This window comes from Crotalus tigris, unplaced genomic scaffold (genome assembly GCF_016545835.1).
Source record: "Crotalus tigris isolate CLP2741 ecotype Arizona unplaced genomic scaffold, ASM1654583v1 scf7180000019478.12717781048:2074007, whole genome shotgun sequence".
NCBI classification, from domain to species: domain Eukaryota; kingdom Metazoa; phylum Chordata; class Lepidosauria; order Squamata; family Viperidae; genus Crotalus; species Crotalus tigris.
In genome coordinates this window covers 836,516-861,912 of record NW_024097560.1, presented here as the reverse complement: position 1 = coordinate 861,912, position 25,397 = coordinate 836,516, and the positions used below count along the sequence as shown (strand labels likewise).

The 25,397-nt window shown below is 46.9% G+C and overlaps 2 protein-coding genes across 2 annotated transcripts; one reads left to right on the top strand and one right to left on the bottom strand.

Moving 5' to 3' along the window:
* The first annotated feature begins 2,175 nt into the window (after positions 1-2,175).
* On the top strand, positions 2,176-17,372 carry PPTC7 (protein phosphatase targeting COQ7). The gene is made up of 6 exons (XM_039362562.1): positions 2,176-2,771; positions 8,728-8,907; positions 10,316-10,514; positions 12,418-12,541; positions 13,081-13,210; positions 13,671-17,372. The coding sequence occupies exons 1-6, from the start codon at positions 2,570-2,572 to the stop codon at positions 13,727-13,729; spliced, it is 894 nt and encodes a 297-aa protein (XP_039218496.1). The 5' UTR covers positions 2,176-2,569; the 3' UTR covers positions 13,730-17,372.
* Positions 16,997-25,362, bottom strand: RAD9B (RAD9 checkpoint clamp component B). The gene is made up of 11 exons (XM_039362561.1): positions 24,967-25,362; positions 24,394-24,464; positions 23,764-23,913; positions 23,442-23,556; positions 22,192-22,291; positions 21,896-22,002; positions 21,232-21,338; positions 20,787-20,851; positions 19,819-19,941; positions 18,973-19,090; positions 16,997-18,658 (listed from the first exon to the last, which is right to left on the bottom strand). Exons 1-11 carry the CDS (start codon positions 24,998-25,000, stop codon positions 18,530-18,532), a joined length of 1,119 nt encoding a protein of 372 aa, XP_039218495.1. The 5' UTR covers positions 25,001-25,362; the 3' UTR covers positions 16,997-18,529.
* Between the last annotated feature and the right edge of the window lie 35 nt (positions 25,363-25,397).

Here is a 25,397-nt window from a genome sequence, read left to right as displayed (position 1 = left end):
CCCCCCCCAAGGAGCAAAGGGCACGTCTGCAGGAGGGCAACCCTCCCCATTCAAAGTCCACATTGCAGGTTGGAAAACAACATTTTGCTTTGCTAGGAATGTTACATATCGGAGCTGCACTGGGCTTTTTTTAAAAAAAAAAACACACCACAATTTGATTGCAGCCCATAGTACAGGGTGGTCCACAAGAAATTTGAAGCAGGCCAGGCTTGCCTTTGATTCAGCGTTTAAGGAAGAGAAAAAGAAAGTTCAAGCCTCTAAAACAAGGTTTCCTAACCTGGGCAATTTTAAGACATGTGGACTTCAACTCAGTGGGTGCTGGGGAATTCTGGGAATCGAAGTCCACACGTCTGAACGGTTGCTAAGGTTGGGAAATGCTGAAGATAATAAGATTGGTATAGTCAACTCCCAGACCTCTGTGCTTAGGCCTGAAAAAGCTGTAGTGAAAATTGTGCTTATTTTTATAATGGTTTGCAAATGAAGAACAGAGGGCGTCTTCATGCAGCGATCGTTCCATTGTGAGCGAAAGAATCCAGAAACCATTCGAGGCGAGCATTGCAATTAGAGAACGGCAGGAGCGGCTATTAAGGCTGAAGAAGAATGCTGAGACGGATCTGATTAAATATCTGTGGGGGTTAGAAAAGGGTGAGGCGGGATTACAATCTTGCTTCCAAGTCCTCTGGCTTGCAAGTGGCATGCAAAGGAGGAGGAAGGCCACACCTGAATGGAAACAGATGAAGTATGGTGAAATCTCTTCTTGGGTAAAAATTTTATCGACTTCCAGATGCTACTTTGCAAAATGAGGAGGAGGAGATTGGCACTGTGACTGCTCTCCTGTATTGCCCCGTCCTGCCAAAAGAAATCTGGGCACTCATCGCCTCCATTAAGCATCTGGCCCCTCTTACCTTTTGGAGAAATCTGTGCTGTTTTGGTGGCTTTCCTGAGCCAATTAAACCGTCATCCCTTCTTCCGAAATCTGCGAAATCGCACAATCTTTGGGTGCCACCGAGAATTCCCCCGCCTTCTTAAATGAAGGCAAAGCAAAGCATGTGTCATTCTTCCATTTACTCAGCCGGTTTGTTCCGTCTGTCCAGATTTTCTGTACTTGGTCCCTGGCAGATCTTGCCATGCTTTTGTTTATGTCTGTGTTTTAAAAGGAAGATAATTTAGCAATGCCCGATGAGAAATTTAACAGGTTGGCACATCTGCCCTCGTCAGAGTTCCCTTCTATCTCATTTCCTTCTCCCCCCCCGCCATCATGCAAAGAGGCATACGTTGCAATAAACCACAGTTTCTTGAACAAGGCAGTGTAACAACTAGCATTTCTACATTCTGCCAAGCCACAACAAGCAAACCAGTTTATCATTTAGTTCTCCAGCATCTTGGTTGCAAGAATTTGACGCAATTATACTTCTGGAATTCTTCCCGTTTGTTTCCCTCCTGCAAAAGATGTAAGAAACCTCAAAGGAGCCCCTCATTGATTTCCAAGCATCTTTAAAAAACTATATATAGAAAAATTAGATTGAAATGCCATGTTTAATTAATGTGGCGTCTTTTGAAACAGAGAGTAAGAGTCCCTTAGGGACAGAAATGCAGGCATGGTAGAGAGGGCAGCTTTCAACGTACAGCAGCAATCTTTACAAGTGTTACCTGACGAAAGCTAACTGAATCTAGCGGGATTACTTTTGAGTAAATATGCATAAGATCAATGGGCCAGAAATCAACAGGACAGGGTTTCCTTGCTTTTCCTTTTGAAAGCTTGAATTTTTTTACAAGGGAGGAAAACGCCCCTCACTGACCACCTCTTGTGCAGTGTGTCCCAATCTCAGCACCTTTTAAGATCTATATGGACTTCAACTCCCAGAATTCCCCAGCTAGCATTGCTCTTGCTTGGCAGGGAAGAAGGTGACCCGCTCGGAGCCGCGCACGTGCTCCGCTCAGGAAGAAACACCACTTCCCGGCAAGCCTTGCGCCGCCCGAACACGGGGGAAGCCGGCCGCTCCTCGGCCGCGCAGCATGCCGGGACCGGTAGTCCTAGACGCGAATGGCAGGCCGCGAGAGCGACACCCGAGCCGGGCGAATCATTGCCCATCCTGGGGCAGCGTATGTAAATATGTGGGACGCGCCACCAATGAGGGCCTCGCGGGGCGGTGTCCTTCGAAGCCCGGATGTTGAGCGCAGACGGGCCCCGGGCCGGCGCGGAGGCGGAGCTGACCTCGCTCGCCTCTCCTTTCCCTGAAGAGCCGGTGGTGGCAGCGGCGTCGGCTGCGAGGCGGGCGATGGCGGCGGGGCTCCCCCGAGCCGGCGCGCCGGCTGTGAGCGCCTGAGGAAGGGCGAGCCCGGCGAGCGAGGGAGCGCTAGGCCGCGCAGAGCCCCCCCCGGCTCCCCCCTCGGAGAGCGGCGCCTTTGGGGAGGGGGCTCGCGGGCCCCTCCCCCACTCTGGCGGGGGGGCGGCGCGGGCAGGGGCGCCCCCCGGGCCCGGGCCGCGGAGGAGGGGGCTGCCTGCCGGAGGAGGCGGCGGAGGAGGGGGCGCGCCCCCCCCGCCCGTCCTCGGCGGGGCGGCCCAGCCATGTTCTCGGTGCTCTCCTACGGGCGGCTGGTGGCCCGCGCCGTCCTGGGCGGCCTCTCGCAGACCGACTCCCGCGACTACAGCCTGGTGACGGCCAGCTGCGGCTTCGGCAAGGACTTCCGCAAGGGCATCCTGAAGAAGGGCATGTGCTACGGCGACGACGCCTGCTTCGTGGCCCGGCACCGCACGGCCGATGTGCTGGGTGAGTGGGGTGGGAAGCTCTGGGGGGGGGTTGGAAGGGGCCCCCGGACTACCTTTGCTTTTCCTTCCCTCCCTCCCTCCCTCCCTCCCTCCCCATTCCTTCCTTCCCTCCCTCCCTCCCCATTCCTTCCTTCCTTCCCTCCCTCCCCATTCCTTCCCTCCCTCCCTCCCTCCCCATTCCTTCCTTCCCTCCCTCCCTCCCCATTCCTTTCTTCCTTTCCTCCCTCCCCATTCCTCCCCTCCCTCCCTCCCTCCCTCCTTCCTTCCTTCCTTCCTCCCATTCCCCCTCGACTCCCGCCTTTGGAAAGAGCAGCCCCAGGTAGCAGTTGCTGGGCCGTCCAGATTACATATCTAGAGGCGCTGGGAAGAGCCGCCTAATTGCTGATCCAGGCTGCCGCCGCCGCTTGCCTCACTGCTGAAGCTCAGCCTGGTGCCCAGCCACGGCACCCTCCAAGCACCCCTCTCTTTGCTCCCTGGCAGAGCCTGAAGAGGAGCAGGAGCAAAACGGCGATGCCTTCCATTATTCCAAGGCCGCATTGCCCAGTCCTGCCTTCTCTTGCCTGTCTGAAGCACAGTGAGGGGGGGGGTTCCCCCTTAACCTTGAGCCCCAGGCCAGCCCTGTGCGGAAGAGGCTGCCCATCCCTCTGCCCTGGGGTCCTGGCCAGGGGCAAAGGTGAAGAGACGCCCCCGTGACATTGGGTGGGGTGCCAGAGGTCAAACGGGGCCGGCCAGGCCTGCAGGAACTTCCAGGGCTCGCTCCAGATGGGTAGCCGCAGCAAGAGAAACTGCAGCTCCTCTGGGAGGGAGGGGCTTTCCGGGACCCCCTCCAGGCATTTCTGAGACCACCGGATTCCAGGTTGCAGTGTTGGGAGGTATGTTTAATGGCAGCCATTCCTCCTGTGTCTGAAATGTATTTGGTTAACATCACTCTGGTAGCCTTTAGTGAGTAAACACTAAAGAAAGGCACCCATTGCTCTCAGCTGGGGTTTCCAGCCCATGCAGGAGGAGAGAAACGCTGCAGAATCTCCAGTGTGGTGCTCACAGAGGTATCAAAGAGAGCAAAGGTCTACAAGGCAGGTTGCTGCTTCGGTTTATTATTATTTTTTCTTTTATCATCTCTGGGTTTGGGCTAGAAGGCCCCAGGACGCGGAGACCTTGACCTGTGACCTGGATGTCCTTAATTCGGCTGAAACCGAGTAGGCTGTGTGTGCAGTGCTTGCTTTCTGCAGAGGCAACTGGGCCGTGTGTGTGATGGGAAGGCGGGAGGAACCCGGAGTGAACTTGGTGTGATTCATCCTGGTTCTGCACTGCGTTTGAGGGCTGCACCTCACCAGCTCCTTCCCTGCCAGCCCACCTGCCCTGATTAATGGCGATTCCTCTTTAAACCCTTTGATGCCTTGTGACACCCACCCCAATGATTTTCTCCTTTTCAGCCAGGAGGCGCTGCAGATGGAATTGGGGGGTGGGTTGAGGTAAAGGTGGCAATTTCTTGATTCCAGCCCAAAGCCCACAGTAAGGAGGATTCAGGTTGCTGCTGTGATTTCTCGCTTAGATCTTTTTTTTTTTTTTTTTTTTTGTGGGGAGGGTACCTCATGGCATCCTTCCACCCCCTTCTGCTTTTCCTGGTGTCCTGGCTTGACCTCTTTCCTTCCCTACTTCCCATCAGCTCCATGTTTTCCTATTTCAGATGTCTTTAATTTATGCTTCTCAAATGCAGCTGATGACACATCGTTTATTTTGGCACCCTGGACATTTTGATCCTTTCGGAGTGTCTTCAGCCAAAAAGTTGCCTTATTTTGCCTGTTTCTTTTTCCATCTAGGCCCAGTTGCCTAGATGTTTCTCTCTTTCTCTCTCCTTCGGTGGTAGGAATGAGGCAAAAATTCTTTGGCTTTCTCCTTAGAAAGCCTCTGTTAGCTAGGAAAGGCTATGGAAAAGTCAGATGAGCTACTTCTAGGGGGAAGACCTGCATGGACACCTGGAGTTAGCTCAACTTCCAAGCCGTGACCTCATTTGACCAGCAGTTAAAAAAGTACACACAACTTTTGCCTGTTGTGTAATCAGTGTGACCTGTAAAATACGCTCCTCAAGGAGTTGCACTATGCAGGAGACTGAACCAAGGCCCAAATCCTTTTACTTGCAAAGTGGCCCGGTCCGTCTCTGCAGCCAAAAGTCCTGGAGACATGAAGTCCTAAAATTCTTATCCGGGATTTTGAAAGGAGTGGTAGGCTGGCTTTAGATAAGCCATCAGGCTCTTTGAGTTTCAGGCCTCAACTGCAGTGTAGTAGCCTCTGTAACGGACTGGCAGATTAAGTCACCCTGCATATTAAGGCAAACATCATATCTGGGTATCTGGGGAAATCCTTAAAATTTCTCTACGCTCTTGAGCTGCTCTAACTTCTGAGTCCATCCTCGGTATACTTGGTGGCCAAATAAAGGCTTTGCAGGTTAAAACCAACACACATTTGTATGCATAATACCTTCACTCATCTTTGCAAATATGTGGATTTAGGAATTGTATTGTCTCAATCTTTGATTGTCAAAGGCAAATCAATTTCTAGGTGAGAGGGGAAAGCCTGTTCACCCTAGATTTTTCTGCATGTTTTTTTCCTGTCATCACCAGGAACACATTTTTAAAATGCTGCAAGGTGATCCTTCCATGGGGGACAGAATCCCCAAAGGTTAGGGTTACAACGACAAGCATGGACCAGGTCTGGCTGCTTCTCCTCCTGAGTCTTATCTCCTGAGTTAAATTCTAGAACGTCCGTTTAAAAAAAAAACAAAAACTACATGCCGGATCAGTTAGCAATCTGAATCGGGTGGGCCCACCTGGAAAGATAACACATTTTGGAGGAAGTGCCTGATTCATGAGAACAAATGAGGAAGTTGTCGAGCATAAGCATCTTCTGAGAATCTTGGTTGCCCAAGAGGAATCGCTCATGTTAAATAATCAGAAATATTTACTTGAAGGACATTTCCTTTAGCCAGGGAGATGTCCTGAGTTCATGCTTTTCAACTTGGGCACCTTTAAGATGGGTGGATTTCAATTCCCAGAATTCCCCAGCCAGCATAGGGAAATTCACCCTCCTTAAAGGTGCCAAAGTTGAGACCCGCTGATCTAAGGAGACCTTGTCTTCTTCAAGTCTCTTCAGGTAGACCGAGTTGAAGCATAGAGAGTGATGGTTGCAGTGTGGTGGAGGCTGTTAGTGTGTGTTTGCCCTTGAATTGTTGCTGCTCCCAAGTCAGCAAATTAGAAGCTGAAATAAGTCCCTGGCTTTGGATTCTGGGAACTCCTAGCTCTGATTAGAAATAGCAGAAGGTGACTTTGTCCGTTGAACCCAAACAATTTCCTGTTGGCACACGCCTGTTTAGAAGTCCGCGCCATTGTCTTAACACACCTTCAAGGAGGTCTCTCTCCACAATTTCATTGCCGGTTTCATCAGGGCGACCTTGCTTAATGAAAAAAGGAAGACTCTTGCTGATGCAAGCCTGGCCAATTTACTTTGCAAATTAGGAAGTCTCCTTTGAAGGACAGCCCTTGACAAATTAGGGGACTATTCCAGTAGGCTGAAAGGCAAATCACCCAGGGATGCCTTTGAACTTTGCCACTGTGTCAATTATTCAGCCTGGCTGACCTTTGTATTCGGCCTCAGATCTGCTTTCTTATCCTTGAGAAATTGTAGGCCATTTAGTTGATGGAGGCTGCTGGCTGATGCTGGAACAGAGAGTAAATCTTAATAACCCGTTGCCATTTCTAGGCGTCACTGCAGTGTTCCATAAAAAGGTTTCGTGTCCTTCTTGTTCTTAGTCATCAGCGGCTTTTGCAAATGGGAATTAAAAAGCTCTCACCAGTTTGGGGGCGCTGGGAGCTTTCTGCCGATTCCCCAACGCTTCTCTCTTCCTTCGCCTTCGGTTGCTCAGCGCTCTCGTCCTCTGCAGCTGGCCACGTCATTATAATCCACGTATATAACGTGCCAAAAGCAGTAACTCTGGGGACCACGCTGGCCGCCTTCTCTGCAGATTGCAGAAACATGGAAACCGAACAGGAGACAGACAGCAAAAATCCACTAGGCGTATTTCCCTGTTCTTGGGAAATCGGTGACTTCCCACTCTGTGCATTCATAAGTCTGAGAGGCTTTGGGTCAGCCAAGAGGCAGAGATTCTTCCTGGCTTGTAGTTTGGAGGTTTGGCTTGGCTTTTGAGTTCCAAGTTCAACACATACGTGTTTCCTTGGTGCAGAAGGAAGGGAGGGAAGGAAAAGAGAAGGAGGAAAGGAAGAGAAGGAAAAAATAAAAGGGAAAAAAGGAGAGGGAAGGAAGAAAGAAAAGGGAGGGAGGGAAGGAAGGAAGGCATTGCAATTGTGTTTCGTGCTGTCTGGTATAGAGAAGGGGGTCCTATGTTGTGCTGATGGGAATACTAGAAAAGAAATAAACTTTGCACAGCCACACTGCGACTATTTTTGGGGTCAGTTTGATGGTGGTTAGCTGCAACATGTTGGCAGATCACATGGGTCATGCCACCGTTCAGCTTTAATTGCTGTTTCAGCCGGGAACATAAATAAAGGGCAGTTTACAGATTAGTAGGCTTCATTTTATGTAACAAATCAGTTTTAACTTTTTGGCCAGAGATTAGTGGCTTTTTGTTCCAAAGGAGATATGCCCTAAGCAGATTTCCTGATTAGTGACTCATGCAGCCTGCTGAACGATGCTGTATGATGATCTTCATAACTGCAGCAAAAGATTGAATTTTTCGTCCTGTGTTAAATCGGTCAGCTGGCTTTTCCAAAAAGTGTTGCCTTCCATCTTCCCGTATCTGTCTGGTCGTTATTTCTTATAAGCATTTTCATTTTCTGGGACACAAAATATCCTTATTTCAGTTTGGTACTGAAACTGTGTAGTGTCTATTCCTGCAATTATTTCAAAATTACCTTTGGGACTAGGACATTCTCTCCCCTAATGTATCTGTTGTCCCTTTATTCTGCATCTCGTAAACGTGTGGCCATAGAGAAATGGGAATGTCTTTGTGGAAATAATGCCAGAAAAAGAGTTAACGGGGGCTGTCCTTGGTCCTGCTGAGAACTGCTCTGCTTTTTGATTTCTGTGGTCCTTACACCACTGCATCAGTTCCTCCTTTGGGCGTTTGCAATAAAAACTGGTGCTTGTTGCAGTGTTGGCTGGGGAATTCTGGAAGCTGAAGTCCACATATCTTAAAGTTGTGTGGTTGAGAAACACTGCTCTGTTGCATTCATAGAATGACAAGGCTGGAAGGGACCCTGGAGGTCTTCTAGTCCAACCCCCAAGGCAGGAGCCCTCATCCCATCTCAGACAAATGGTGGCCAATCTTTTCTTGAAAACCTCCAGAGGTGGAGCACCCACAACTTCGGGAGGCAAGGCCCGTTCCATTGGTTGTCCTCAATGTCAAGAAATCCCTCCTTATTTCCAGATTGGCTCTCCCTCTCCTGATCTTCTGCCCATTGCTCCTTGTCCTGCCTTCTGATGCTTTGGAGAATAAAGTGAGGCTCTTTTCTTGGGACAGCTCTTCAGGCTTTGGAAGATGGCCATCGTGTTGCTCCTAAGTCCTCTCTTCACTCCGCTAAATGCACCCTAGTACCTTCAGCTATTCCTCCTTATGTAGCAGGGGTCTTCAGATTTGCCAACGTTAAGACTGGTGAACTTCCACTCCCAGAATTCCCCAGCCAGCACTGAATTCTGGGAGTTGAACTCCGCAAGTCTTAAAGTTGCCAAGTTTGGAGACTGCCGCTGTGTGGCGCCAACTCGGAGAGCAGCTAGACAGTGCCTTTTAGAAGGGTTTCTTTGTTTAGCATATGGCCTCTACAGAGGTCGTGCAATCACTGATACACAAACTCAGCTTGAGTTAGAGATGGTGATAAAGCCAGAATAGGCCAGTATTTGAAGGGCTGACATTTTTCTCTCTCTCTCTCTCTCTCTCTCTTCCGAAGGGGTGGCCGACGGCGTCGGAGGCTGGCGAGACTACGGCGTTGACCCGTCTCAGTTCTCAGGGACTCTGATGCGCACTTGTGAACGTTTGGTAAAGGAAGGACGGTTCGTGCCCAGCCACCCTGTGGGGATCCTCACCACAAGCTACTGTGAGCTGCTGCAGCACAAAGCCCCTCTGCTCGGTAAGAAGGCCCTTTGAGATCCGGTGTTCTCTGCTTCTGCCTTGTGGACCTCTGCACATGTTCCATTCCCCCCAGCTTTGTCTCTCTTAGAAATCAACGTCTTCCCATTTTATCTCGAGTGCCGAGGGAAACGGGGAACCTTTGGCCCAGTAACGGCTTTGCTCGCTGTTCACCTGACGCGAGGCTGCTTTGCCAAGAAACCTCTCTCTCTTAATGTGGGTTATTTTTAAGCGCCCTCAGCTAAACCCAAGAGGAGACGTTGCCCTTCCCGTGACACGTCTCACAAACAGCCCCGGCCGGAGAATTGTCTCCTTGGCTCCATTCAGACCCTGGATCCCATGCCGTCCAGCGGGTCTGGGGGCCCAGCTCCTCCTTTAAAGGGCCCCTGGCCAGGAATGGTCCTCTCGAGGAGAAAGCCTGCTCCGATCTGCACCCTCTTTTCCTCCTCCGCGATGGCCACCGAGGCTGTCCTTGGAGAGATGTGCCTTAGCGCCATTTCATTAGAAACGTTCCACTCCTTAATCCCTCGGGATTTCATGGCGGTCTCCAAACACCTGTTCCTGCCTGGGTCCTGCACGGATGGTGCTGCTTCTGTTGTCCGAGGGTTTATCTCGCTTGGTGTGGGTTGAAGGCCGGGAAGAAGACCCCTTCGCTCTCGTTGGAATGGGGTGGGGGGTCCTCCATCTTTGCAGACCCTCAATAAAGGGAGGCTGGGACCGGCGCTGCAAGGAATTCGGCTGGCGGTTTGTCAGTTTGGGGGAGAATTCTGCTCCTGCCTTTGAGGGGCTTCACATCCCAGCTTTTAACCAGAGCGGAAGGAGGAAACAAAGTCTGTTCCCTCAGAACGGCAGGTAGCAGCGGATTAAAACTCAGCTGGAAGCAACTGGCCCAAATTCTCAATTTAGGGCATTTTTTGCCTAATTTGTGCCTCATTCCGGCTTTTGTTCCAAGGTGGTTGGGGTAACCAGGGGTATTTCAGAAGCTGGACTGTGAGCCTGGCCTTTACAGGTAGTCCTTAACCTACAACCACAACAGAGCCCCTAATTTCTGTGGCCAAGTGAGACCTTTGTTAAGCGAGTCTTGCCCCCTTTTACAACCTTCCTCGCCACGGTTCTTAAGTGAATCACTGCCGTTAAGTTAGTAACACGGCTGTTAAGTGAATCCGTTGACTCGGCTTGTCTGAAGGCCACAAAGGGATCGTGTGTCCTCGGGACCCTGTGACCGTTACAAACAGGAGCCAGTTGGCAAGCCTCCAAATTTTAATCACCATGGGGATATTGTATGCTGTTGTAACTTTGAACGGTCCCTGAAGGAGTGAGGGTTGCAGGGGACTCCCTGCCTCAGCTGCCCAGGTAAGAGCAGCCGGAGCGGCGTTCCTCCCAGGTGAACGTCCAACCCTCCTTCCTAGGGAGCAGCACAGCCTGCATCGTGGTCCTGGATCGGAGCACTCGGCGTCTGCACACCGCCAACCTGGGCGACTCGGGCTTCCTGGTGGTCCGGGGGGGCCGCGTGGTGCACCGCTCTGACGAGCAGCAGCACTACTTCAATACTCCGTTCCAGCTCTCGATAGCACCGCCCGAAGCCGAGGGGGTCGTCTTCAGCGACAGGTGAGGCTCTCCGTGGGGCGTGGCGGGCAGGGGAGGCAGCCTGCCCCACCCGGGGTGGGTCTGTCGGGAACGCTCAGGAGAAGCTGCATCTTCAGCTCAGCTTCCCTCTGGCTGGAGTTGACACTCCTGAGAGGTTTAGCTGCTGGTTTTTCTTTCCGTTATGTTTTTTTGTCCTTCCAGTGATGGCAGATGCCGTTTGGTTACTTGTGGCATGGGAACCAGTGTTGGTCAGCCTCGGGAGCTTCCAGATGGGTGGACGTCAACTCCTTGCTGGCTGGGGAGTTCTGGGAGTTGTAGTTTACCCATCTGGAAGTACCCGAGGCTGACAAACACTGGTTTAAGTAGATTGATTTCTTTTGCTAGTGTTGGGGGGGGGGCTATATTCTCAGGCAATACTCCTCACTTCCCTTCCTGTGGCTGATCATCAGTTCGTGGAACTAAGGAGTCAAACGCAAAGCATGGTGCTATTTTTATGCGCTCGGGCCTTGCCTGATGCTTTCTCTCCACAACGGCTGAGGCATCGGATTCAGTCTTTCCTATTTCCCCCCGGGCGACTTGTTTGTAAAACAAAACCACCGTTACGTGTTATGAAGGGAAATATTGACATGACGGCAGGGAGTGTGTTTGGCTTTAAAACCTCGCCGGGTACATACCGTATTGTCCCGGGAGGGCGTAGCTGAGTTACAGGGATGGGAGGTGCAGGAATGTGAGAGAAAAACATTACAAAATGTTGAGGGTTGCTGACTTGCTGATGGAGATGGGGGTGCCAAATAGGTTGTCGGAATAATAGAGATGGAAGGGACCTTGGAGGTCTTCTAGTCCAACCCCCTGCTCAAGCTGGAAACCCGGTATCATTTGAGACAAATGGTTATTCAATCTCTTCTTATACCTCCAGTGTTGGAGCACCCACAGCTTCTGGAGGCAAGCTGTTGCATCCCTCCCTCCATCTGTCTTATGTTTCTTTCTGTCTGTCTATCTATCTATCTCAGAACCATACAATCCTAGGCCTGGAAGGGACCTTTGAGGTCTTCTAGTCCAACCCCTATCCCTTTTCAGACAAATGGTCCTCCAGTCTCTTCTTAAAAACCTCCAAGGATGGAGCATCCACAACTTCTGATAAATTGTTCTCCTCCTTAGTTCTATGTTGGATCTTTCTTGGATAAGTTTTCATCCATTGTTTCTTGTCCTGCTTTCAGAGGCTTTGGGGAAATAGGTCGACCCCCCCCCCCAAATACGGCTGTCATGTGGTGCTGCCTGGTTCTGTCAGGGACCTTCTCTTCATCTCGGATTTTGGAAAGGGTTCTGCTGCTGCTGCTGCTTACATACTCCAGCAGTGAGACGGCACCTCCTGACAGCCAGAAAAGGGAGGCACATGACTACCGCTTGTCTTTCAGACCCCTTGAAAGTTTCCAGCTGTGCTGGACTCCCGTGAACTCCCACTTGGCAGAACCCCAAGCTCTGACAGGGGAGCCGTGGAAAAGCACATTTTGTCCAACAGGAGCCCTGGCTGCAAAGGGCACAGACACCAGGCAGAGAACTGGAGCAAGAGGGAAGAAATGTAGTGATGAACTGATCAAGGGGGAGCCTTTTGGATGCCTTTTGGGGACCCTCATCGGGGTCCTTGCAAAGTGTTGAGCTGGGCAAAGCGCCCTCCTTGGCCCCGGGTGCTTTAAAGCCTCCATCAGTGGCTCAGTCTGGTTCATCACCTTCAGGCGTTTGTCTTTCTCTTTGAGGGCCCTTCAAAACAGGGCTTTGGTCATGGCAGACGTAAAGCCTGTTTCCTGAGAGTGAGCTGCCCTGGGTTCAGCAGACTGGCGTAGGGAGAACTGCCCCTCTTGCACAGCTTAAGCCTTAGACCCCTCAGCATTTCACATCTCTCTCTCCTTTCTTGGCGTCTCCTCAGCCCGGATGCTGCCGACAGCAGCACCTTCGATGTTCAGCTGGGGGACATCATCCTGACGGCCACAGACGGACTCTTCGACAACATGCCGGACTACATGATCCTCCAGGAACTGAAAAAACTAAAGGTCAGAGCTTTCAGTGGGTGCCACCGCAGAAAAATTAAAAATGCAGCAAGATCCCTGACAGATAACATTTGTTCTCCTCCCATAGTTGCAGTGTTGCCTTGGCAGCCTGTTGGCGTTAAAGGGCAGGGTGCAACTTTGGGGCAAATCTTGGTGGGTTTTCTCCCCTGGCAGAATTTTCTGGTCCTCTGCTCCGTGAGTCTGTGGCCTTCTGAATCTTTTCTCCGGGTTCAAAGGTGCAAGCGGGAGCTGAGTAAGAGTTTAAAGTTGAGGGCAGCTTTATCTTTTAATCTGCTCTTGTCCTTCCCCTATAATTCCAAAAGCAGACGGACGGTTATCGGAGAGCTGAAAATCTGCTTTTCAGAATCTGATCCACTCAAATCTGCAGCCTTAGAAAGAGGGGGATTTGTGCTTGGCCTTTTGACTCGAGAAGACACAGTTGCTTTGTGTTAACGGTCCTGTTACACCGCATGCTTGCGATAGGTGAAACAGGCAAAGGCTCTTTAAACGTTCACCATTTCTTTTTGCTGCCTTCCACCCAGAACTCAAATTACGAAAGCATCCAGCAGACGGCAAGCAGTATTGCTGAACAAGCCCACGAGCTGGCCTACGATCCAAATTACATGTCTCCCTTTGCACAGTTCGCGTGCGACAATGGACTGAATGTAAGAGGTAAGAGCGGCTGAGCGGGAAGAAGAGGTCAACCCTCCCGCGTGTTTGCTCTAGAAGGCAATGTTGGCTAGAATTAAGTTTGCAGAAGTGCACGAAACGAGAGAACCTGTTAATGCGGGTGCTAATTTGGTGCAAGACCTTGACCTGTGCATGCATATTTTTATACCTGCCACCGTATCAAATGGTTCAGTTTTATTTTATTTTTTGGTGTGTGCAGATTTGTCTCAATTTCTTGGCAGGTTTGAACTGCTGGAGCACTTAAAGACATTTCCCAAAGAACTTAGAGGAGGCTGTAGATAATTTTGATCCCTTTTGGGGTTAAATTTCCTTTTTCCGACTATGTGTTTAGGGGGTAGGATTGTTTAATTTTGCTCCTCCTGTTTTATAGCACCACATCTTCTAGTCCAACTCCCTGCTTTTTTATAATACTTTAAAAACTTCTCCATGTCTTGCTTTTTAGGTGGGAAACCCGATGACATCACTGTTCTTCTCTCTATAGTAGCTGAATACACAGACTGACCGGCTGTAATGCTCAGCTTTTAAAGACTGGTGTGTCTCCCACTGTACTCAGCTTCACATGGACTATTTTCCTGCGGGCAGGAATTTCTCTCTCTCTCTCTCTTTCTCTCTCTCTGTGCATCTGACCTCAGTGGCTAATCACACCTTACGTCCATTGCCTGTTTTAAGATGCAGTCAAAACCCCTGGCCCCAAACCTCAGCTGGAGGACACCTGGGGATACCTCCAAGCAAGAAATGAAGAATTTTTCAATACTTGAAGCCTGTCTTTCAAAATTGACTCGTAGTTATTGCATAGAAAGCAGGGTGGAGAGGGGACTGGAGAGGGAATAATCTTACTTACAGCTCTGAAGAAAAGGTGAGCAAACAAGAACGCCAGATCGGCTCTGCATAGTTTAATTGGGGGGGGGAGGGGTTGTTTCAAATCAGCAAAGACAACCTCTGCGAGGTCCTGAGAGGGCATGGCTAGAAAAAGGCCAATTCTCACTGGTGGAAGGTCAGTACATCCTGCCCTTGGCTTAACGTGTTGGGAAGCTTGTGTTTGTAGCTGAAGTCTCTGTAGGCTTTCCAAGTGCAGTGAGCCTTTTGGTCTCTCTCTATACATTTCCACCTGGGCAACTTGGAAGATGTGCCAGCTGTGGCGTCCTGGGAGTTGAAGTCCGCACAACTTCCAAGTTGCTCTGGTTGAAAAATATCGGTCTGTATGGTATTAGCCAGGAGCTTTGTTACTCAATTTGAAACACACAACCCGTCGTGAATTGTGGTATGCACGTGTGCGAGAGTGTTTGTGAAGGTGCTAAACTGTTATAGCAGTGGGAATGTTGGCCTGCGGGGGCCCTTTCGTAGCTGGGTTTTTCTCCCAGGTCGTTGCAGAGAAGCCTAAAGATGAAAGAGGGAGATGGAGGAGCGATGCTGAGTGGGCTTCCGGCAGCCGTCATGCTGCATAAGTGGGCAGCGCTTGGTGGTGGTGAGTTTGCGTACAGGATTCCCCAAGAAAACAAATGTTTACGGGCTCTTAACTGCTAATTGGCAATATCGCAGATTTTATTTTTTGGCAGTGACAAAACACTGCAGTCCAATTTCTCAGTAGCTATAATTTCCCCTGCCCCATTTTTCTAAGCTTGTGTAAAAATATATATATATATATAAATAGCTGTTTTTATTTATACATAACGCCTAAGAAGTATGTATAAAAATCTCGGTCAGTTTTTCATAATTTTTTCTTTTTGTGTTTGCAGTAGGAAAAACAAAAGTCCTTTGCAACGAAAAGCCATGTTTTATAGAGCAAGTTGGGTCACGTTGATGTTTAGTTGATAATCTTGGCGAGTAAAAGCAACAGTCCCTTTTTTAAAAAAACAAACAAACTCACAAAAAGGGTTTTTTTTTTTTACTGCCAGGTTACCTCAGCCTGTTTTAAATATTATTTTTGGTGGTTGTACTGTATATTTGCATAATTGTGTCCGGCTTTTATTTATAATGAACATGTACCGTGTACATGTGGCTGTTTCAATGCATCCTGCTTTTAACAGGCATTTCATTTGCGACGATCACGGGCAAAACAATTTCATTTTTAGAAGCTGTTCCAACCAATTTTTCCAGTGTTTTTTTTAAATCACCTGTTTGTTTGTTTTTTGTCCAGATGCCTTAACAACGTAGCTTGATAAAACGGATCGGTTTGGGGGGGTACGGATACAGGGTGGCATACAGTGAAATGACGAAAATCGTATAATATGAAAACACGGCCCATTGTAACGTTGTACAAACCATTTCAACCCCTCCTGTTCCTGATGCTGAACCAGCTGGACCTAAGTATCTTCTGCTAGAAATTGTATATTAATGTGTCTTTATGCAACCTCTTTCTTGCTTCGTCGGAGGAGTAGGTAGCTCTTAATGGGGAGTTTGTGTTTTGCAGGTGCCATCTCTTATTTCGAGCAAACCCCGAGGAGCTACCAACTCTCTCACCATTTTTTCCATTGTCCTGGGTCTCTAGCGATCTTGAAGCAGGCGTTATTGTTGCTGCCCTCTCTTCAGCCTTTCTGTAACTGTTGGCTAACTATAGAGGGGAAGATGATTTAAACACTGTTTGTCAACCTCGGCAGCTTTAAGATGGGTGGACTTCAACTCCCAGAATTCTATGCTGGCTGGGGAATTCTGGGAGTTGTCCACTCATCTTAAAGCTGCGGAGGTGGAGAAATGCTGCTTTCGAAGTAGCCGTGAATTCCTAAGCCTTGGTGGGCTATTCTTGGTTTTGTTTCATTTAAAGCAATTTCTACTCTTAGCCGTATCTGCCAAGCCATTTGTTCCTTAGGACTATTTTTTTTTAGCCATGGTCAAATTGAACTTTTAAACTTGCATTTTCCCCTTCCTCCCCTCCCCTCTGGGACACCAAAGACTCCCGTCCAGTTTGTAGCTTTTGGCCATCTGTTTTTCAAAAGCAATACTGTATGATAAACAAATTCTGTTGCATGCTTCAGATCTCTCCCTCCCCCCTTTTAAGGTGAGCCTTCAAACCCAAAAGGCTCCGGTTTCTTCCTGGGAACTTAAAGCTGTCTGCGCACAAGAATTTTATTTTTTTACAAATAAAAAATAAAAAAAAAAAATTAAAAAGGAAAAGGCGAGTCTCCTGCCCTTGGCAGCAACGACCTTCCCGCTGGCCCCCCAAGCCGTGGGTGCGTTTTCTCGGGGCGCCCTCCGGGGTTAGGATTTGGCCACATTCCATTTTCCCTTCTCTTCAGTCGGGGGATACCTGGACGGACGGAGGAGACCTAGACCCCCAACCTGCTTTGGGGGAAGGGGCACGTGTGAGAACCTCCCCAATTCATTGGAGCAGCTTCAGGGCCCACCTTTGCGTTTTCAGGTGTGAAGAGGGAGGAGGGGGCTCTGCTGCTCCTTAATGAGAAGGGGGCGCTCGTCTTGGGCTCCGTTTTCTTTGCTCAGGGTGGGGGGATGAAAGATCGCCAGCGGGATCCAAAGCGACCTGGAAGGCAGCAAACTGACTTCTCGAGGGTGGGGTGGGCAAAGACCAGGTTTTCCCAGCGCCCCCCCCTTCTCTTTTGCACCTCTGCCCTCAAAATCTGCTGCATTGCAGAGGTGAGACTGCCCCCCCCCCAAAGCTGGGAGTGGGAGCCTGGACATCGTTGCCCACCTCTTCCTTGAAGCGGGGGGGGGGGCTTGGCAGCTTCCTAGTGCCCCCCCCCTTCTGCAGAAGGTTCCCTTCTGCTTTCTTAGGAGCCCCTCCGTATCCTGCTTGATTCCCCATCCGAATAGGGGAAAAAAAAAAAAAGCAACTGGGAGAGAAGGACATCGCGATTTAAAAACCGTCCACAGTGGAAGCAAAGAGAATAAATTACGGGAATGTTCTTTCCCGCGGAAAACCGGACTCAATCCAGACCTGGGGTTTTTTTGGGGGGGGGGGTTGCATTTTTATTTTGTTTTATTTTTCCTTCTCCTGAGACAAGGATAGCTTATCTAATGAGGATGCCGTTTTCTTGTTAAATGAGACTATCGTGACCTGTAACTTGCCTAAAAAAAAGGAAATTTAAATTATGTGAATTGAATGTCTGGAGTATAATTTGTGCAAGAATAGGATCTGTAAATACATTTAAATGAATTGTAAAGATATTTAATAAATATAGTATTTATACAATATATGCTTGAATTGTGACTTGAAGACAAGATCATGGTGCTCTGTTGCAATTATATATATTTTTTCCTATTTTGATCAGTGCTTCCCAATCTTGGCAGTTTGAAGATGCGTGGACTTCAACTCCCAGAATTCCCAGTTATGCTGGCTGGGGAATTCTGGGAGTCAAAGTCCACACATCTTCAAGTTGGCAAGGTTGTGAAATACAGATTTAGATCATCAAGCCTCAAACTGACCTCTCTAACAGTCAAGAAAGAGCTATTCCAAGCATATACATTACATCTACCTTTTCATTTCTTTCACGAAGCAAATTCCTAAAAATGTGTTTAACTGCTCAAGCAGGCCACGTTGAGCGGCAATATAAAAGGAACATATTGATCTTTTGTCCAATATCTGCTTGTTTCACAATGTTTAGCCAATAGTTCCTGGCAGGTCATGACCTCAGCAACAGCGGGCCACTAAAATTAAAATTTTAAAAATCTGTGTACAATGAGGAATTCAGTGGAAGGAGCAAAGGAACATATGTCTTTCTCAAAAAAAAAAAAAACCAATCACATTTTGTGGATGTTTGGGGGAGTATAATAAAGAGAAATTGTTTTTCATTTTATGTTCCTGGTTTCAGTTTGCTTTCAAAAGCAGCCTCCTGTTTCTCTTTCTTCTTCTCTGGAGCAGATCTTAAAGAAGCTGCCCAGGCAGCAGCAGTGTGTGATTAATTGCCTTTTGTTAGGTTGCTGTGGGCAACTGCCAGCGAGAAAGGCTAAAACTGCCAAATGCATCTTGACAACCAAATGCTGAACACGCTTCTGAAACATTCCATCTGGTTGCTGTGGGCAAGCATCCTGAAATGCTTTCAAGTTGATTGTAATATACAGTACTAACCCTGGTTTTTGAACAACCTACACAACGGATAGCCCAGGTTTTCCCACATTGAAGGAAGCTCACTGAATATTATACACAGCTAGACCTTTTAATCACATCTAAAGGATTCTGGAAAAAGCTACAATATCCATAGGTGGAAGGTAAAACAACATTTAGGAAGCAGGAGCATCCATTTGGGTAACTCAAGCCGCTAAAATACGGTAAGCAAAAATTACATTTTCCTGCAAGCCAAACTCGGCTCCTCCTCCTTGCCTGCTTCGCCAACAGACCATTTCCTGCGATTAAAACGTGGGCGAGAGCTGCCCACGGGCGCAGTCCTCTTCTGGGTCGCTCACTGTGGCCAGATTGTGAAGTAAATTGGCGTTGCTTTGCTCATTAGGGGAAACGGCTCCGAAGAACAAGGAATGAAACTGGAAAAAAGAAAAAAAAAATGAACCATCGCTGGGACCTTGAGCCAAACCTAGAAATTCTGCACATCGGGAGGCCGAATTGCAAGCAGCAGTAGCAAAGTGGGACCAAAAAACTGGACCGCGTTGAATTTCGGGATGACTTTTAAGTCCCAGAAAGCCAGCCCCACCTCAGTTCTTGGCAACTTTCTTTTCCAACCCATGTCAGCCAATTAATTGGGATGAGAGAAGCAGTGGATCAAATTCACTAAGGCAATCTGATTCTTCTCCCTTCTTTCACTGGCGGCTTTTAGGTGGCTTTTTTTTTTTTTTTTTACCTTATTATAGCTGGGATCAGTTGGTTCCTCTCCTGTGGAAAAGCCCTCCGAGGGAGCTGTGGATGCGTTTCTCCTGCAACTGACGATGTCTCGATTACGTCTCTCTAAGGCAGAGGCCCTAAAGTGCCATAAAGATGGATCTGTGTTATGATTTTCCCTCCCAGTGGTGGTTTTCAGAAGCTTCAGCCTGGAGCTTCCTCCTGGAGGACCTCAAAGGGCTCCTTGGGGCCTTGTTCTAAGATTATTTTCTTCCCGTCCAGTGGAGGCTCTGCAGATACGTGGCATGCACTATATTTGGGCAGGAAGTTGGCATGATCTGACAGCCACCTTTAATTTTAAGCAGGGAAGAGATTTGTAAAGACAAATCTTGTTTAGCTTTGGAAACAGAGAAATGGAGGCAGGGCTACATATGCCTCTTGGTTGCTTTGCTAAGCAAGTTGCTGATAAAGCGCTGGGTATTTCCTTATTTACAAACTGCACTTGCTCTTTTGGGGGGTCTCCCTTGCCTTAAGCCCCATCTAGCCTGGCTGAACAATACGAGGAGCAGTTTATGATTATTTGTAATTGTGTTTGACCAGACGAAACAAGTCATTGGCCCCAAAGGTCACCGTGAGTGACTTCTCTCATTTAACTTCGGCTCTGGCATGTGGAGAGACCTGCCAAAGGCATGACTTGACTTGGCTGCCTGCATGGCTGCTTGGGATACTCTTCAGATGAAGACAAAAATATCTTTCTAGGAATTTCATTCCCGAGAACGTGACTTTTTCTCTCCTCTCTCCATGCTGAGAGAGACCCTTATCTAAAATGGAGCGTTTTACGAGAAATCTTGCCTGAAAATTATATTACCTGTTTTGGCCTTGTTCAAGGCATGTTGGTTTACTAGCCGTTGTGCAGCTTTCGTTATCGGATAAAGTGGCCAGCACAAAGAGGGCTTCTATTACCGTATCCTCAATGCTGAAGGCAACAGGCCTTGAAATGCAAAAATAAGATATCGTCAGAGAGAGGACTAGAATCTGCATTTACACAGGGGCTGCTTTGCCTCACACACACAGATGCAGAAACGGAATAGTTCCTTAAATTGCATCCATATTTCAACTCCCCCAATCCCTGACGAAAGTATAGCTTGCCAATCCATCTTAGCCCGATATAACAATGTTCCTTGCTAACCTTCAATTTTTCATTCACCAACTGCAAGCCTCAAGATGGCAGAATAATGAAATAAAGCTGTAAATTCTCCCCCACCAATTCAGCAGAATATTTGTATCTTCCCCCATCCTTTTGCCTCTCTTTCTCTCCCCTCCATTCTGTCTCTCTTATCTCCTCTCTTTCCTGCTCCCCTATTTGCCTATCCAAAATAGGATTGGCCTCAGGCTGCACCAGGACCCAAGAGCGATCATGTTCCCTGTTCCTGGCAATGAACAGAGTTGTTCTCAGCCTATGTTCCTTTCTTCTGAAAAAATCCCACACCTTAATCGGGTGCCGTCATGTTATTAGCGCAGGTGCTTCTCTCTTATTATATATGGTTCTTGTATGGTACGTGTAGGGCAGGGGTAGGCAACCTTGGCTCTTTTATGACTTCTGGACTTCAACTCCCAGAATTCCTGAGCCAGTCATAAAAGAGCCAAGGTTGCCTACCCCTGGTGTAGGGTAATCCTTAGAAGTGTGTCTTTCTATACTGTAAGTTCCGCATGCGTACAAATGCATTTGTGGACACTTGAGGTGATTTTAAATCTATTCTCGCTAAGCTTTCAGAGTGTTAAAACGAGGCCGTAAAATATGGCTGCGCTTTCTTAAAAGGAAAAAGATCTACCTACTTTCCAGAAACATCAAAATGAATGGAGACTGGGGCACTGAGAGCCTCTGCAAACACCAGAAGACCCTAAACACAAGGGAAAGAGGGGTGGTTAACTCAGCTCTCCAAAGGAAGAAGGTATGAATTCTACTGCTTATCACTGTAGTGCAGTGTTTCCCAAACTTGACAATTTTAAGGCATGAGGACTTCAACTCCCAGAATTCCACAGCCAGGAACACAACATTTGGCCAGCCATGGCTGCATATTAAATGCTGGATTCTACTGGATATTGGGCTTTGATACAAGAAGAACATCAAAAGAATATCTGAGTAACATTTGCTCCCTTATTCCTCCTTTCCTAATGCTGCTATCCAAATGAGTCACTCCAGCTGGTATTTTATGGGAGGGTACCACTCATCACTTTGAAGTAGGCCCTGCAACCAAGACAATATAATTAACCATATTACCCGCAGCTCTTTAAGGCAAAATGTGACTTCCGAATCCACTCCGACTTGAATATATTCAAATTCGTCAGGACTGAGATGAATTTCCGTATGCGTTGCCTTTGCAAATTCTGTTGAAATAAAAATGGTACAAGATTAAAATGACTTTAAAAAATACAGGTTTGTTGAGAATTCTTGGAATGGTTAATAAAAGTTTGATTAGCATATTAACACGGCTGGCGACCATTTCCATCCCATGGTCACAGGTGAGCTTTCAGCTACCATATGCCTTAAAATGATATATGTGAAGTCAATGCAGAACCATTCCAAATATCAGAAAAAAAGTACAGACCACGACAATGTGTATTCCATAGCTTCCTACTTATAAGCTCTATCAATTTGTAGTAAATTTGACCACCATTATCAGGGTAATTTTGAACGTCTGTTTCATTGTGGCTATTCTTTATTAAAAAATGAATAGGAACAAAATATATTTCACTCTTTACTGTTTTTTTAAAAGCGGTTTTGAGTTCTCTGTACTTTGAATATTTAAAAGACATTTTTTGATTGTATAATAAACTATGTCATGGACATACAGATACATTTTTCTTACAGTAACTTCTTGCATTCAAGATGTAGCAAATTCAAAATTGTATCTTTAATCCCACCACGGAAGCATAATCCTCACCCATCTCATCCTCTAGATAAGTCCTGAAGCAAACTTTCATTGGTGTTACACCTAAAGTTATTTCTTCTTGGTACATCGGAAAATGGATCAAGATGTCAGACAGTTGCCTGAAATGAACAAAAACCTGGATAATTAATTCAGCTTACAAATTGGGCAGCTCCTATTAAATTCTCTTTTTGTCTCTGAATTAATAAGGCTGAGATCTCTTGGGTGACAACCTACCATTCGCATTTAATTCAACACACATGATCAGCCACAACAAAACAGGCCAATTGCTAATATGCCTACTATGTTACCTGGACTGGACTTTCAGTACATTGGTGCACAAATGTTTTGCAAACACAGCTTGAAGAGGTTCACATTCCTGGAAAGCTAAGCTATGAGTTTTCACGACACCTGATGGAAAAGGATACAATTATCAAATCAAAGTCTCTCTGCAGACTACCACAAACAAATGTGAAATGAATTGACTGTCGTATTTTATTTCAGCATGATTAAATAGGAAGTATGCTAATATTATCACTGATGGTGTTACCTAGTTTGGGTCATAAAGCCTCTGCAAGAAAACAGCCGAACACCAAGGCCCCCGTATTTCAACAAATACTCTCCTTTATCGGAAGAGTGCTAAATATCTTATCTACCATGTAAGTGGAGGAGAAAAGGGGGAACCATCTGCGCTCATGAAAGCAAGATTTGGGAATGGCCTTGAGAATTTCTCTCCATGAGCCCATCATCTCCAAAGCAAAAAGTGATGGATGCAGAAGCTTGCTGAATTTAACAGCTGCCCTAGGAACCCACTTAATAACATGGTGATTTTTTTTAATGTACTACCTCTTCATATAGCAAAATCAATCATCTGTTTTTTATAACAGTGGCTACCCAGCTCCATGGCAGACCTGTGCTGATTAAACAGGTCAGCTGTTGCTCTCTGGTGGACAACATGCAAAATAGTTTAAATGTTTCGAAAGGGCTAGGATTTTTTCCCCTAGCAATGGCTTCCATAGCATGCAAACTTAATTAAAAATATAGTGCCAGCTGACCCATCTGTAGCATATTCAATAACTGAAGCAAATGCTAATTATTGATTTAATCCCAGAGTGTTAAGCTGTAAGCGCGCCATCTTTGTAAACTTCCCAATGGTGGGATTCAAATATGTGAACAGCCAGTTCTCTGTGTGGATGCCACTTCCAGAAGTCCACTCTGGGCCTGGGCAACAAAAAATTAGCTACCGGTTCTGCCGAACTGGTGCAAACTGGCTAAATCCCACCACTGAAGCTACCCCATTTTTATCTTGAAAGTTTTTCAGAGGATTCAAATCCAGCAGACAATTTCATTTTCCTATTCGTTAATTTGAGGCAAAACCCACATGCTCCCTTCAGGTACTCAATAATTTTTGGGGACAGCACAGGGACTTCCTTGGAAAATTCCACAGTCAAAATATCTCAAACCCAAAGCAAAGGCATGGTGGAGTTCTTTAGATCCTGACAGATAACATTTTTAATATTGTCTTTCAGGTTATGTAAGATTGACAAGATCATATACTTACCGTGTTTGCAGAATAGCTTAAAAACAATATGGCAATTGCTAACGTCTGTATAAATGTTGCACTCTTCCACATTTCTTTCCAGCGTGTGCAAGCATCGAAACAAAGGCAGAATGGCCTGAAATGAAAAACTGTATTAATGCAGGGATTTCCTGATGAAAAATGATGATTATATTTTTTTCCCAAAGAAAAGTACACATTGATCAAAGATATATTTGAATAAAGTATACATTTGATCACGCATAGCTTCTCTTCGTATTTCACTAAATAGAACTGTATTTTTCTAGCAATGAAACAGCTTTTGGTCCAGTTGGTTGAAACTTACTTTTATTATTAATTTGCATGCGAGTTGAACAGTGTTCCCATTCAGACTCAGTTCAGAGGCATTTCCATAGGAATAATTTTGGAAGAAGGAAGATGAAAAGAAGACACAGGCATAGGCTGATCTAGAATTATTTACCGTCCTCAGGAAAAGCTGTGGATAAGAAGAAATGACTACTAATAAGCAAAAAAAAATTAGAAAAAAAGCACAATCTGGTAACATTGGAAGGTGTTTGTTTGCTTCCAGCCTAACTCTAACCACACAAAATCAGCTGTTAACTTTGTTATACTGTGCTAGGATTTCCCAGATGGTGTGGGGAAAAACACTAGATTTTGCAATATGCGTCTCTCGTTACTTCATGGTGGAAATCCTCGTACACTTTGCACCAATATCAAGTGCGTGTTTGTACATTGCACATCGAATTCTAGGCAACATTTAAGCACAACTGAGCTTGTGCTCTTGGTACAGAGGCTCCCATCCAAGTGAGGCCCTTTGGGGCAAAACAGTGGTTTTCCTTAATGAACAACGGATGCTTGGTTAGCCTCGCCCTTGTGTGGCAATATAGAATGCATTTCTCTGGAACCCATTACTCAATTCGGAAGTTATTTTCTCCTGGATCCAGGATCTACTCACTCCTTTTTCCTTGGGGTCAATCCAAAATTCATCGCTGATTCTCGCAATGGCGTGCAGAGCCCTCCCAAACACTGCAGGGAAGATTGGGGAAGAGGCGTTAATGTTGCACGATGGAAACCATTTTGGAAGGTAACGGGAGAGCTACGTTTAGCTGCAAATCGTGCAAGGAATTTAATTATATGGTTTAGGCTTCCCAACCAAGGTTTCTATTAATTTCTGAATTCAACTCAGCAGAAATTTTGTTCCTTTCAACAGATTCCCTTAAAATAGATGTCATAATCTAAGTTGATTTCACAATCATGTAATAAAATGTGTTTCTCCCCCTCCCCCAAGATTTTATTAGCATGACTGTCCTTTGGGTTGCACTTTATTCTGATTCTTATACTTACAGATAAATTTGTTTAATTGTTGCTAATTTTAATGCTTGGATATTTTATGATTTAATGCTACTGTAAGCTGCACCACAGTTTTATGTGTATGTGTGTGTATATATACATACATACGCACACATATATATGGGGGATCTGGTAGGATTAAACTGCTTTTTTTTCTTAAAGCATTGGGGTGCTATACCTCTGACACGGGCGCCCCCAATGACACACTTCATAATGAAAAGAAGACCGATGCCCCTCCCCAACACGCGTGTCTGGAGAACGTCTGAAAGGTCCCCGTCTCAAGACAAAAACGATAAATATCGCCTGGAGGATATATCGCGAGAACTCAGGGAGGTCATAGAGGGTGAGAATGATGGGGAAAAGAGCTTTCTTCGGTAGAGCTACCACTTCCGGCTCTTTTGCAATGCCGCCATATGCGGGGCAGTTGATAACCCCGCTCCGCCTAACCACTCTTTCCCAGCCCCGATTAGAGTTCCCATCATCTCCTTCTTGGCTAAGCGGCGTGCGATGAAGGCATTCTGAACACTGTCATGCTCAGCCTTTATTTCTTCCACCCTTGCTGGGCTTCCATCCTTCACTCAGCTACCCAACAGCGCCGCTAATGTAGGG